We start from the raw sequence: 11,879 nt of genomic DNA, 5'->3' as shown, positions 1-11,879 counted from the left end.
TGTTTGGGCTATCTTCTCTGCTCAAGGACTTTTCCCACAGACCATCAGAAACCGTGAGGAGCACCTGGGATTGTGAACTTGAGAAGATTCTACAGGGGGAGGGATTTCATTTGCACCGAGGGTTTTTAGTTTGAATTTGGCACGCTTTCATCATTCTCAACTTTCTCTGTGATCCTGCATACTATTCTTTAATAAATCAGATATCTTTGAATTCCTACTCATGAGTCTGATGGTGTTTTAGAATAGGCAACCATTACACATGCAAGGTGTGATTGCTGCCCTCCAGAGCATAATTTCATGCACCATACAGAACTGCCACTTATGATGAAAGTTGTTCAGAGCTGTGATCAAGCTGGATCCAAATGGTTTCTATCAGATTCTGCTGACCTAGCTGGCCTTTTTTGCCTACTGTGCAATTTCTTCCTTTGGTCCGGACTGGACAATCGTAGCTAAATCACTTTGTCACTGCACTGAAGTCACTACAAAGAGTTCTGCTCAACCACAATGAATTATTAAGGCTCTGACGTTTACATTTTTTTATTATTTGAGATGACTGCTTGTTACAGGATACTGACGGCTGCTTCACATCTGTGCAGGCAGATACATTTTTTTCTTTGTAAACAGAAATGCATAATATAGTAGTTAGTTTACAGAAGAGAAATGTCCTCCTGCTCCTTCATCTGAGAACTGGCTTATTTTGAAACCACTTTATCCTAAGGAGGTGTTCAGACCTCTTGCATGATTGTTTTTGGCAATCTGACTCATGATTTCTGAAATAATTGGGACGTGTAAAGGAGACACACAAAATTATTCAGCTGAAACTTAAGAGACAGGAGCAATGCTTTGGTATATTTTGATTATGCAAGAGTATCCAAAAAGGATAAAAATGTTGGGTTAACATTCCAGCATTCTTTAGAAATTGTGAAATGATGAAAAATACAATCATGTAATGCAATGTCTGTTACACATTTCAATAAAGCTTTGTAAAAGTCAGCTTACTTCCAAAACACTATGCCAAAATTAAAACATCACATCTGGTTTTAGCTTTACTCTTTGGAAAAAGACAACAACCTTAGACATGTTTTCTACACCGACTGAGAAAAAAAAATAACAAATACAAAGAGAGTAATTATTAGATATGAAGCAAAAAGTGTGTACGCACACATTTCACACAAAATCAGGAATAATATAAATTAAATATTCTATTGGGTCTAATGCAGATTCAACACTAATTTTCTGTTAACTTTGCTTCACAAACTGGGATCTTGCTGGGAGTGCACACTTTCCCTTCTCAAACCATGTATCTTCATCACAACTGAACAGTTTGTCAGTGCCAACATTAATTGTGGTTAATGTAACCAAGGTTTCTGGTTTACCATGGCTTGGAATATGGAATCCAAAGATTAAGATGTTGATGATGTGCCATCAAGTCAATGTCAGTTCTTAGCGACCACACAGTTAGATTGTCTGCAAGAGGATCTGTTCTGGTCCTTCAGGTCTTCCAACAGTGAAATATGAATAACCCTTGTTAATACTAACTAACCGTGGGGACCATGACCATTCAAGTGGAATTAAAGTGGAAGGCAGAAATTTGGTACAGGGAAGGGAAAGACTGCAGAGACGAATCATGCATTTGAGTTCATTAGCCATGGTTAACAGGGAATCAGTACTGTATCCAGTTGTACAATGGGTGGCAGAAATAAAGTTTTTGATGAAAAGAGTAAAATCTATGGAGCAGGGCTAAACTGGTTCCCTTTGTGTCAGTTTATTTCAAATCATCTGGAGCCCATGTTAAGATAATAATGGAAGGAATGTGAAGGAAAATAAGTTAAAGCAGGTGGGCACTATGAAATCAACTCTCTATTCTATTTTCTATGATATTCAAAGTTTTCTATTGTGCTAAAGGTAAGAACAATTTAACCCTGATTTTTTTTTCTTTTTTTAAAAAAAAGAACACCTATTTTCCCATGACCACAGGACAGTGTATTTCTACAGGTTTCCAAACCTTTCAATGCTGAATCCTAACACTGCCTTTGGTCCATTAACACTCTTGGTTCCAAACTCCTTTTAACTGATTTCCTACTGCCAATAAAATGCTAATATTTAATGCTAGATCAAGCTCAGGCATTTTTGGAAAACAAATGGTTCCCACTTTGTGCTTCTTGCTTTGATTAATTTGCCTTTTCTCAGCAATGACCACAGGAATAGAAGTTGCTAGTGAAACAACAGGATTTCTCTCACCACCCCATACATGACAGTTCCAGGAATGAGACATTATTTGGAACACTTACGCAAGACGTCCAGTGGCTGCATCAAATCTAAATGGATTCCTTGGAGAAATCTTTAGGCAAAAGCCTAGAATAGTTAGGAACATCTGCCAAGGAGGGCAGGGGGAGTCAAGATGGCCACCATGATTATACCATCACGACCACCATCTTAACTTTTTTTAAAACCCCTTCTGGAACCCCCTCAGTTTTTTATGACTTTAAAGCAGGACGAAGTCTGTTACAGTATTCATCATAAAAGAGAGGGAAATGGGGAGGAAACATTTTAGGAACTACTAAAAGGTAAGGGGGAAGTTTTCCCATTCTTGGAATTCCTGTTTGCTTCAACCAGTTGTTGCTATTCAAAGAATGAGCTGAGGGGACAGTCAACCTTTGGACACTGCTTCCCTCCTGCATCCGTTACCTTCCACCAAGAAATTGTTAACTATCAAACTCTGTCCATAAATTTTGTCGCTGAGGGTGAAACCATCCAGTTAGCATAAACACTATCATTTGCATATCTTGAAAACACAGACTTAGGCCCGTCGCTTCTTGTGAGTGGAACGGGGCTCTCCTCAGGCCAGTTCGGGTATGACATGCCTAAAAATGAAAACAGATAATTTTTTCTGCACTGAAGAACCAAAACTTCATGTGCAGACAGTAAGGCCCTTGGCAAAACTCCCTTTACAAATTGCAAGCCAAATGACAAAATATGCCACCCCCACCCCCAAAGAAAATCAAACGTGTTTCCAAGGCACTGGGACACAAACCTAAAACCCACGAAAATATGTTCTTCTTAAGCAGCCTGCTAACACATTTGCTCCTGAGTTTTTTTTTAAAAAAATCTCAGAATGTTGTGTTTTTAGGGGAATGCAAAAACACAGTGGTTATTGCAGTGGGGATTCCTGTGACATAAACAGCAATAAATCTCAGTCTCAAATTGAAAAAGTTGGAAGTCTTCGCATGCATGTTTCAGTCAAAGACATTTATCATCCTATTGATGGAAGGAAGTAGATATGTCCGTGTGTGTATATATACATGCACACACATGAATGTATACAAATGTGTCTGAGACCCTGGAACATATTCTCTAAGGCCAGTGATATACAAGAGACCCTGGAACATATTCTATAAGCCAGTGATATATACAAAAACTGACTCTGGCTTCTCCTGAATGGCTTAATTTGATCTTTGTCTTCATATATATATATATATATATATATATATATTTAACTGTCAGGTGCCCAGAGTTGTTTGTTGTTTTGGGGTTAGGCGGCCTCTAAATGTAAATAATAATAATAGTATCCAGGACAAATCCTTGATCCCATCAAGTCTAAGACCCTTGCAAATAAAATGCTAATTCAAGTATCTCATAGGGAATCTAATCATGACTGTTGAAAGAGTCATGATTCCCCCCCCCCTCAAAAAAATAATCCTGGATTTCAAAGTAGGATTAACTTGGTATATTTAAGTGTCTGACTAGGAATTTAAGAACTGGGGCTCTGAGATTAAGCACCAAGTCAGGACCTCGATGTGACAACTAAAAAGGCATGGCTTGAATTAAAGTCAGTGTTGATGGCATGTGCAAGATTTAATTATGAGACCAAAATGTAGGAGTTTTGGCAAGAACCATCTTTACTGTCCATCTCACCACCACAATATTAAAGCACATTCCTTCTAAGAGACTTGCGACCACATTCAAAACATGGCTTAGATGCTGACAATTTCATGGAAAATCAAAAGCATGTGAAAACAGCAAAGGTTGCTTTCATGTGATCCTCAACAATTCTCTATCCAAACAGCTGTGCAGCAGCCCTGACTTTCCTACAGCCTCTGCTGACTCTTACAGCTTTCCCCCAGCCCCATCTGAAACTCAGTTACTCAGTAAACAGGCATGGCTGTACAGAAACAAAATATACAGGCAACATTTCAGATTCTGGAATCCATCCAAATCAAAACAAGAGTGGATTCTAAACAGCAAGAGAACAAACCAAACCCTGAAGCAGTAAAAACAGTGATGCTGAAAATGAGAGAGACCACCTCGAAAGATGGGATTTAAATGCTTCCAACCCCAGACATACACAAAAGGATAATTTTAATTGGATAATTGCTAGCTTTTTTTTAAACTTCCCCTGAGAATTCTTCCCTGATTCTAGGATTTTGTCTTTCCTTTACTAGACTGTATATCTATATCCAGATATAGATATATAGCGATAGGTTGCACGTTTTCACATCCTTTAATTTTTTGTTTAACACAGCTGTAAAAGACGGCTAAAGTAACAGCCTACTGCGGAGCTTGACAGTGACAAATGAAAAAGGGGAGGGGGGTAAAAGACTTGGCAAGCAAATTTTGATTGGTTTCATTCCAACAAATAATACTTTAAAGGGCATTACAGAGAGTGTGAGGACAGTGCAGAAGAAAATCAGCTGGGGGTTGTGTGTTGCTAGAATCTAGTAAATGCATGTGAAATTCTACCATAGAGTTTGTTTTCAATCCATGTGGAAGGGAGGGTTCGAGGGAGGGGAGCATTATTACAATCCACGAGGGGCGTCTCTTCTTCTGAGAGTCCGTCATCGTAAAGCAGTGAGTCCGAAGGAGTGGAAGCTGCAAGATCTAAATAGTCCTAAGCCAATAAAAGAGAAAGAGGGTTAAGGAAATGGTCCTTTGGGTCTCATTTCAACTTAAGTTTATCATTCCAAAGAACCAAAAGTCAGTGTGGATAGAATCAGAATCTTCTATCTTCTGGAAAAACAGCAGCTCTGGAGACATATTTGTTTGGAATCAGTCTGATCATGCCTCCTTAGATATCTGCTGAAGTTCTCCTCTTCTTAAGAGGTGTTCCTTGCCAACATGATGAGTCTGGCCAGAAACTCCCTTAGAAATCCCTAGCTTCCTCACCCAGCGTTATATCTCTTTCAGAACAAGGGGTCATCAATATGCTACAGAAGCTTCTCTGGACAATCCTTTGTCTGAAATTATGGAAATCTTTCAAAAGCACTGAATCCATGTGCATCTGGTACTGCTGGATTTGGAAAAAAATCTTCCCCAAGCAAGTAACGTGCATTACTTTCATTTGATGCTTCACTAATAGGCACTGGTACAGATCAGATGGGTATCATATGATCATATCACAGCTCAGCATAATGTTGACAAAAACTTACTGTGAGATACGAGGTGAACTTATAATACAATTGCACTGTATTAAAATAGCAAATCAAGACTTTAACTGCTCATACAAAGGAGAAAGCCATCTGCAAGTGTGAGGAACCCCAAGATCAGCAGAATTGCACCAAGCCTATTGCAAAATAGGCCCTGCAATTTCTCAAGTTTCCTTCCCAGGACAGAGCTTCTCCTTTTTATATTTTATCCTCAAGGTTTTTGAGAACTTCTTTTAAGTTTAGGTTGACTCTGTTTCAGGACTTGTTTTCTTATAGGAGGTGGTGATGGGTGATACTGCTGGTTTTCTTTTATGCTATCCATCTTGTCTTTATTCTGAATCCTCCCTGGCTTCCCACTTCCCAATCTGAGAAAGCCCAGTGGAATATGGGCATTCAAGGAGGCTGCAGACAACACTGTATGATGAAAGACAGAGCATTCACACATACCCCTTGGGCATCTTGTAACAAAGCAAGTGCAAAGCCGCCCAGAGTCACCTTTGTAGTGAGATCGACGGTCTATAAATTTAATAATAAATTTAAAATAAGATAAAAAGTGCAAGAAGCTCCCACTCCATCTATAAGGATTCCTCCAAACTTTCTTTAAAAGGTATTTCAAAAGCAACTTATTTTGCATCAAACTGAAAGAGAAAAAAATACATCAAATAACTTCTCTGCTTGGAAAACATCTCAGGGAGGGTTTTCCCTAAAGGAAACTTCCCTAAAACAGCCCTGAGATGTGAGCTTACTGAGTGCCTATGGAATGCTCAGGATCTGTTAAAAACTTAGCCTGCAGAGTGCTTGGGAAAGGAGCTGTCCTTTTAGTCTCTCCAGAGATATAAAAAGGCAATCATATCATCTATGGTGTGAGTTGTTTCCTGGTTCAGAATGGAAAAAGAATGGGGAAGAAGACATGGAGAGGGGTGCCTGGAGGTTTGAAGATTTCGGTACCGGCTTTGCTTGTTTCCATGCTATAGGCTTGTGTGCCTGAGTCAGAAAGGGAAGTCCCAAGATTTGCAGAAGGACAAACCAACAAATAGCACTTCAGGGGAAAAATAAACCTTCAGCACTGAAAACTGACTAGGATGTGGACATAGAATGGAGCTGACTAAACGTCTGCACGGGAGCATTTCCTACTGCGGAAGTTTGCATCCAGCTCTGCTAATAGCTATTTCTTAGACTAAGTTTCACGGTGGGCATTTTACCGAGGGGACATACTGTTTTTTCCTAATTATTCCCTTCTTGGCCACCTTACAGCTTCCTGAAGGTGCCCGGCCCTGCCTAGATTTTTGGTGTGATCCAATCATAATCAATAAATCTTTATGAAGGTCCTGGGCCAGGCCAAAATAGTCCAAAGCAGAAAAGCCACAGGCACAAAGAACAAGTTTTAGAGGAAACTGAGGGCCTAAAATCACAAAATTCTTCCAAGAAAACTAAATTACCATGATTGACCAAGATACTTTGCAGTCTTTAACAAAATTACTTGCGGGTTCATCGTATTTACCTTATTTATCAAAATGGGTAAATAAAGTCCACTTTCCCTTAAGCTAGCAGAGCAGAAAGATACAGGTGTTATATTATGTCATGGCTTCTTATATAAAGTTTTACATGACTTTCACAACCCCTGCTTGGTGTCCATGTGTGGGTGTAAATTTTTCTGTTTTTACCTAGTATCTATCTTGTACAGGTAGTCTTCACTTAACAACCACAATTGAGACTGGAATTTCAGTTGCTAAGCAAAGTGGTCATTAAGCAAATCCAACCCGATTTTACAACCTTTTTTGCAGTGGTGGTTAAGCAAATCACATGGTTCCCCATTGATTTTGCTTGCCAAAGCTGGCAGGGAAGGTCGGAAATGGCGATCATGTGACCATGGGATGCTGCAATGGTCATAAATTCGAACCGGTTGCCATGTGCCCAAATCATGATCCCATGACCGCGGGGACACTGCAACAGTTATAAGTGTGAGCACTGGTTGTAAGTTGGTTTTTCCAACACTGTCGTAAGTCTGAACCATCACTAAATGAATGGTCATTAAGTAAGGACTACCTGTATTGTGTTTTTGTTTATATGAACCACCAGAAGACAGTATGTGAGTGTCTTTGTTCTATACTGGGACTCCTCAGATGTGCATAAATTTCTATGGGGTTCAAATTCCTGGTAGAGGATTTGAATCTGGCTAGAAAAAGCTGGCTACTTATGTCTGATGAGTCTCAACAGAGGACAGAAACAGTCACACACTGCCTTCTGGTGATCAATATAAATAGAACCACATTTTACCCAGTAAGCAATGAAAAGTATTTATTGTTGCAATTTCAGTTTATCCAAATGTCCTCCTTTTGAGACAGGCCAGGTCAGGAAACAGATTCCGCAAGAAATACTGCAATTATCAGCACTACAGTAACAGAATCTTACAAGTCTGTTAGCATTTTCCCTTCCCTCCCTCATATACCAAAGATAGTCAAGATGGAGTCACTTTAAATTTCTTTCCTAACACCTTCTTCCCTTCCCAGACTTAATTCATGTTTTGCTGCTGCCACATTCCTTTTCCAAGGTCATCTCCATGGCTCTCTGCAAGAATTAAGCCATCTTTTGTCAACTGGAGTACTCTGCCCCTAGATTTTACCACTCTGTACTTAGAAGCTTGCATAACGTATATGAATAAGAATAAGAAACAGGTATTTTGCTATTTTGAATAGATATTTTGGTAAGTGAGTAACTGAGACATCCTCAAATGTTAATAGGGCCCGGAAGCAGGCCATCTCTGCAGTGGCCCCTGCCCTTTGGAACATCTTGCTCCCGGAGGAGAGGCTAGCCCCATCGCTCCTGGCCTTTTGGAGAAACTTGAAGACCTGGCTCTGCCACCTGACCTGGGGCAGGGAAGGGAAGAGTCATTCCTGGGGTTGGCTAGTGCCTTGAAGTACCCCTCCCACATAAAGACTGAATACGACTCAGCCATCTGGACTTTATTTCTATTTCTATTATTAATGATAGGTAATTTTATAAGGGATTGTATATATTTATTGTTTTATTGAGTATTTTGTTGTAAACTGCCCAGAGTCCCTCTAGTGAGAGGAGATGGGCGGTGACAAATTTGATAAATAAATAAAATAAATACATTAAATAAATAATAGAAAATATTTTGGGACAATATGTTTATATTTCCTTCTTGATGCAATTCAAGGAACAACTAAGGTGTACGTCTCTCACATACAAACACAATCCTCAGCTCTCCTGCATCTTCTGTTAGGAAGGAACAGAGCAGGTTTCAGGAAAAAAGTAAGGTCTCCTTTCTCCTTACGAAAATACTGACTCTCTGGGGCTTGCAATCCTTTTGCCCTAGCAGGAACGTCTGCCTCCAATCAGCTTTGTTTTTCTAGCGCTATCACTGATCCAAACCCATCCTGGAGCTAATTGTGACTAGCAGCAGCCAGGAGAAAACAGCGTTTCAAGATAATACCACAATTTCCAAAACAATATGCAAATGCGAGTGTGCCTCTTCAAAAAAGCACCATAGTGCTTAAAAGAGGTGTCTGGAGACATTCTAAACTTTAGGCTGTGCATTATGCTATTAAAAGAGATCCTCTTTACAAAAGCTACTCATGTGCTCTTTAGACACCTACTGATTTATTTCTACTTATGCATTTCCTAAGCAGGAGATGGATTTCTGCTCCCTATATTAATGAGTTGAATGGGCTTTCACAGCAGAGAACCTGGCTTTGCCCCTGAAGGGGATGCTTTCTAATGCACGATGCATGCATTTCCAAACACCCGTTGGCTGAACTCACATTTCATACTTCCAGAAGATGCCCAGAGAGCCCATACCTTATGTGAAATGGCCTTTATGTTCCATGAAGTTGTGTTTATAGTTACACTGCTTTCTTTAAACCATGCTATTTGATTACTATAATCAGGCCCCCTCACACACACACACACACACACAAAAGCATTTTGCAGTGTGCAATTATATCTCACCTCAAATGTTTTCTTAATCTACATAACCCCAGCACATCTGATCTCATGTGATTAGCAAGGCTTTTCTTCCCTCCTGTCTTTCAAATATCCTTTCTTTAAACCTCTCCGTGAACAAGTTCTCTTCAAATGTGGCAAGAAAGGGATAACAGCTCTTAAAAAGAGATTTACTGATGACCCCTGCACATACCTAGTTAGCTCTAATGAATTTTATAAGGTTCTTACCCTGCTCTTGACCATCATTTTTTCTAACTCTTTACTGATCTCAGCAAATGTTGGCCTCTTATCTGGTTCCTGTTTCCAGCAGCGAAGCATCAAATTGTACCTTCAAGAAAACAAGCAAAACTTTGTGAATTAGTCAGAGACTTGGTCTTCCTCTTCAGGCAAAAGTTTCCAATAATGGGCATGAATGAGCCCTGGCACCAGCCCACGGCCTTCAAGTTGAACATTAGATGCAGAGATTTTCCTATGCGTATGTTGGCCCAGGTTTTAGCATTGGCAACTGGGTCAAGAGAATCAAAGACCAAGACACAAAGACACAATGTTCATGGCCATCCTATTGTTAGAGAAGGAGAAATACCCAGATCCAACTTTACTGTTTTGTTGTGAAGGTGGCACAGGAATCTCCTGGAATGTGGCACCCTATGATAGAAGACGTCACAAGTCTCTGTCCTATATCCTTTTCAATTTTCCTGATGCATTTTATGACCTTCTTAGAGCCTAAAAAAAGCTTTAGGACAAGTCAGATTCATTCCTCCCCAGACACATGGACATTCTGAAGACTGATGATAGGGATGATAAATTTCTTAAATTTATTCATTCAATCAGTTCATACCCAACCTTTCCGCTGGCTGAAGTCTTAAAAGGTGTGAAGAATGTAAAACAATGAAAGTACATTCCCCCCCCCACAAAGAAGAACTTCCTCCCCCCTAGCCATTCTTTTCTCAGATCAGATAAAGAGTTCTCTCCTTCATTTGGAGAAAGCAAAAGAAGTCGGTGCCTGCTGGCGGCCTTCAAGAGAAGCCCAAGGGAGATCCAAAGCATATTTTCCCTGAGAGAGGGCCAACACATCTGTGCTGCAAAATCCTGGTTGGCCATTAGATGGCAGCAAAGGCAAGACATTTCTGCATCCCTTTGCTGCCACCTAGTGTTTCTCTGAGTTTTGCAGCCCAGATATGGCAGATCTTCCAATGGAAGCAACAGCAAGCCCTGGTTCTCACTGATGAGGGGACTGAGTAATGTAATTATGGGGAAAGGTCTCAGTTAAGACTCCATGGGCTAGACCAGTGATTCCCAACTATGAGAACGTGCAGATCTGTGGATCTGAACTCTTAGAATCCTCAACCATGGCCACATTGGCTGGGGAAGAGTTAAAGTTCACATCTAGAAGTTGCCAAGATTGGGAAACTGAATTAGATGAACCAGTTAAGTGTCCTTCCTGTGGGACAATGTACCTCACCCCCACCCAATGTTTAAAACTTTAAAGGCTGCCCCCCTTTGAGTTTCCACTCAACAGTAAGGAAAATAATTGCTCCTAGACAGCTCAGGCACATATACTGCTAGTCCCCTGCATTATTGCTTGTCCACAAAGACAGCCAGTAGAAGCTATCAGTCATGTCATGACATCATCACACAAATGCCACAAATTACATGATCTGTGCCATTTGCAGATGATGTCATGATGCATGGGAGATCACTTGCCCTCCCTTGGCCCCTTATGGATGATCATGTTCATCCAACCTGCATAAATCTAAGAGAAAGTAGCTGATTATAATCCTTCATGGGCTGGATATAATCCTTCTGATTAGCAACATTGGCTATCTGAGGTTACTTACATTTCCTCACTGCAGTTTTCTGGCTTTTCCATTCTATAACCTGTTTTTAAGAGGTTAAATAGTCTCTCAGGAGCAATTCCTGGATATGGGTTACCTCCAAGGGTGACAATCTCCCATAACAGCACTCCAAATGACCATCTAAGGGGAAAATAAAAAAAAACATTGGAAGCACAGTTAGCTATGCAGATGAATAAACCTTACACAATACCACAAAAGAATTGCAGGCAAACACATTTGAAGAGAAACTCTATTTTTCTTGCCAGCTTTCCAAACTTTCGTTCTTACAATCAAATATCAAGTTGCAGAAGACAGGCTGCAGCAAACTTCATGGTGCAAAATGAGAGCTTTTTTTGCAATTCTGATGAACTGCGCCAGAATCAAATATAAGTAAAATGTTTTGTTTTGTTTAAAATTGTATTTTGGCTCTCAAACTAAATCTCATCATCACTTACAGAGAAATTATGGGCTGGTTGTCCCACCGTAATCAATGGACATGATCTGTAGGAGATTGAAGCTGCTCCTCATGAGACTGAATTCAGGTGTTGTATTTACAAACTGTATTTTACTCACTGGAATCTTTCTGAATACACTTGGAAACTTTTTGTTCCTTTTGGACAGCATTTCACTATTTTCAAAGATGCCAAGAAATTAC

The 11,879-nt window shown here is 40.0% G+C and overlaps 1 protein-coding gene across 2 annotated transcripts in view; it reads right to left on the bottom strand.

The window, feature by feature from the left end:
• Window positions 1–1,677: 1,677 nt before the first annotated feature.
• The window catches only part of RET (ret proto-oncogene), a 111,882-nt gene continuing 101,680 nt past the window's right edge, over window positions 1,678–11,879 (bottom strand). For both annotated transcript variants that reach the window (XM_063307704.1, XM_063307705.1), the window contains 4 exons: window positions 11,228–11,365; window positions 9,618–9,717; window positions 4,741–4,888; window positions 1,678–2,864 (listed from right to left, as the gene is read on the bottom strand). In XM_063307704.1, the coding sequence (XP_063163774.1) occupies window positions 2,713–2,864; window positions 4,741–4,888; window positions 9,618–9,717; window positions 11,228–11,365 (538 nt within the window). In that variant the 3' untranslated portion in view covers window positions 1,678–2,712. The remainder of the gene's footprint in view (window positions 2,865–4,740; window positions 4,889–9,617; window positions 9,718–11,227; window positions 11,366–11,879) is intronic.

This window comes from Candoia aspera, chromosome 6 (assembly GCF_035149785.1).
Source record: "Candoia aspera isolate rCanAsp1 chromosome 6, rCanAsp1.hap2, whole genome shotgun sequence".
In the NCBI taxonomy this organism is placed as follows: domain Eukaryota; kingdom Metazoa; phylum Chordata; class Lepidosauria; order Squamata; family Boidae; genus Candoia; species Candoia aspera.
Note: the sequence above shows the minus strand (reverse complement) of the source record. Positions and strands in the feature narration are given on the sequence as shown.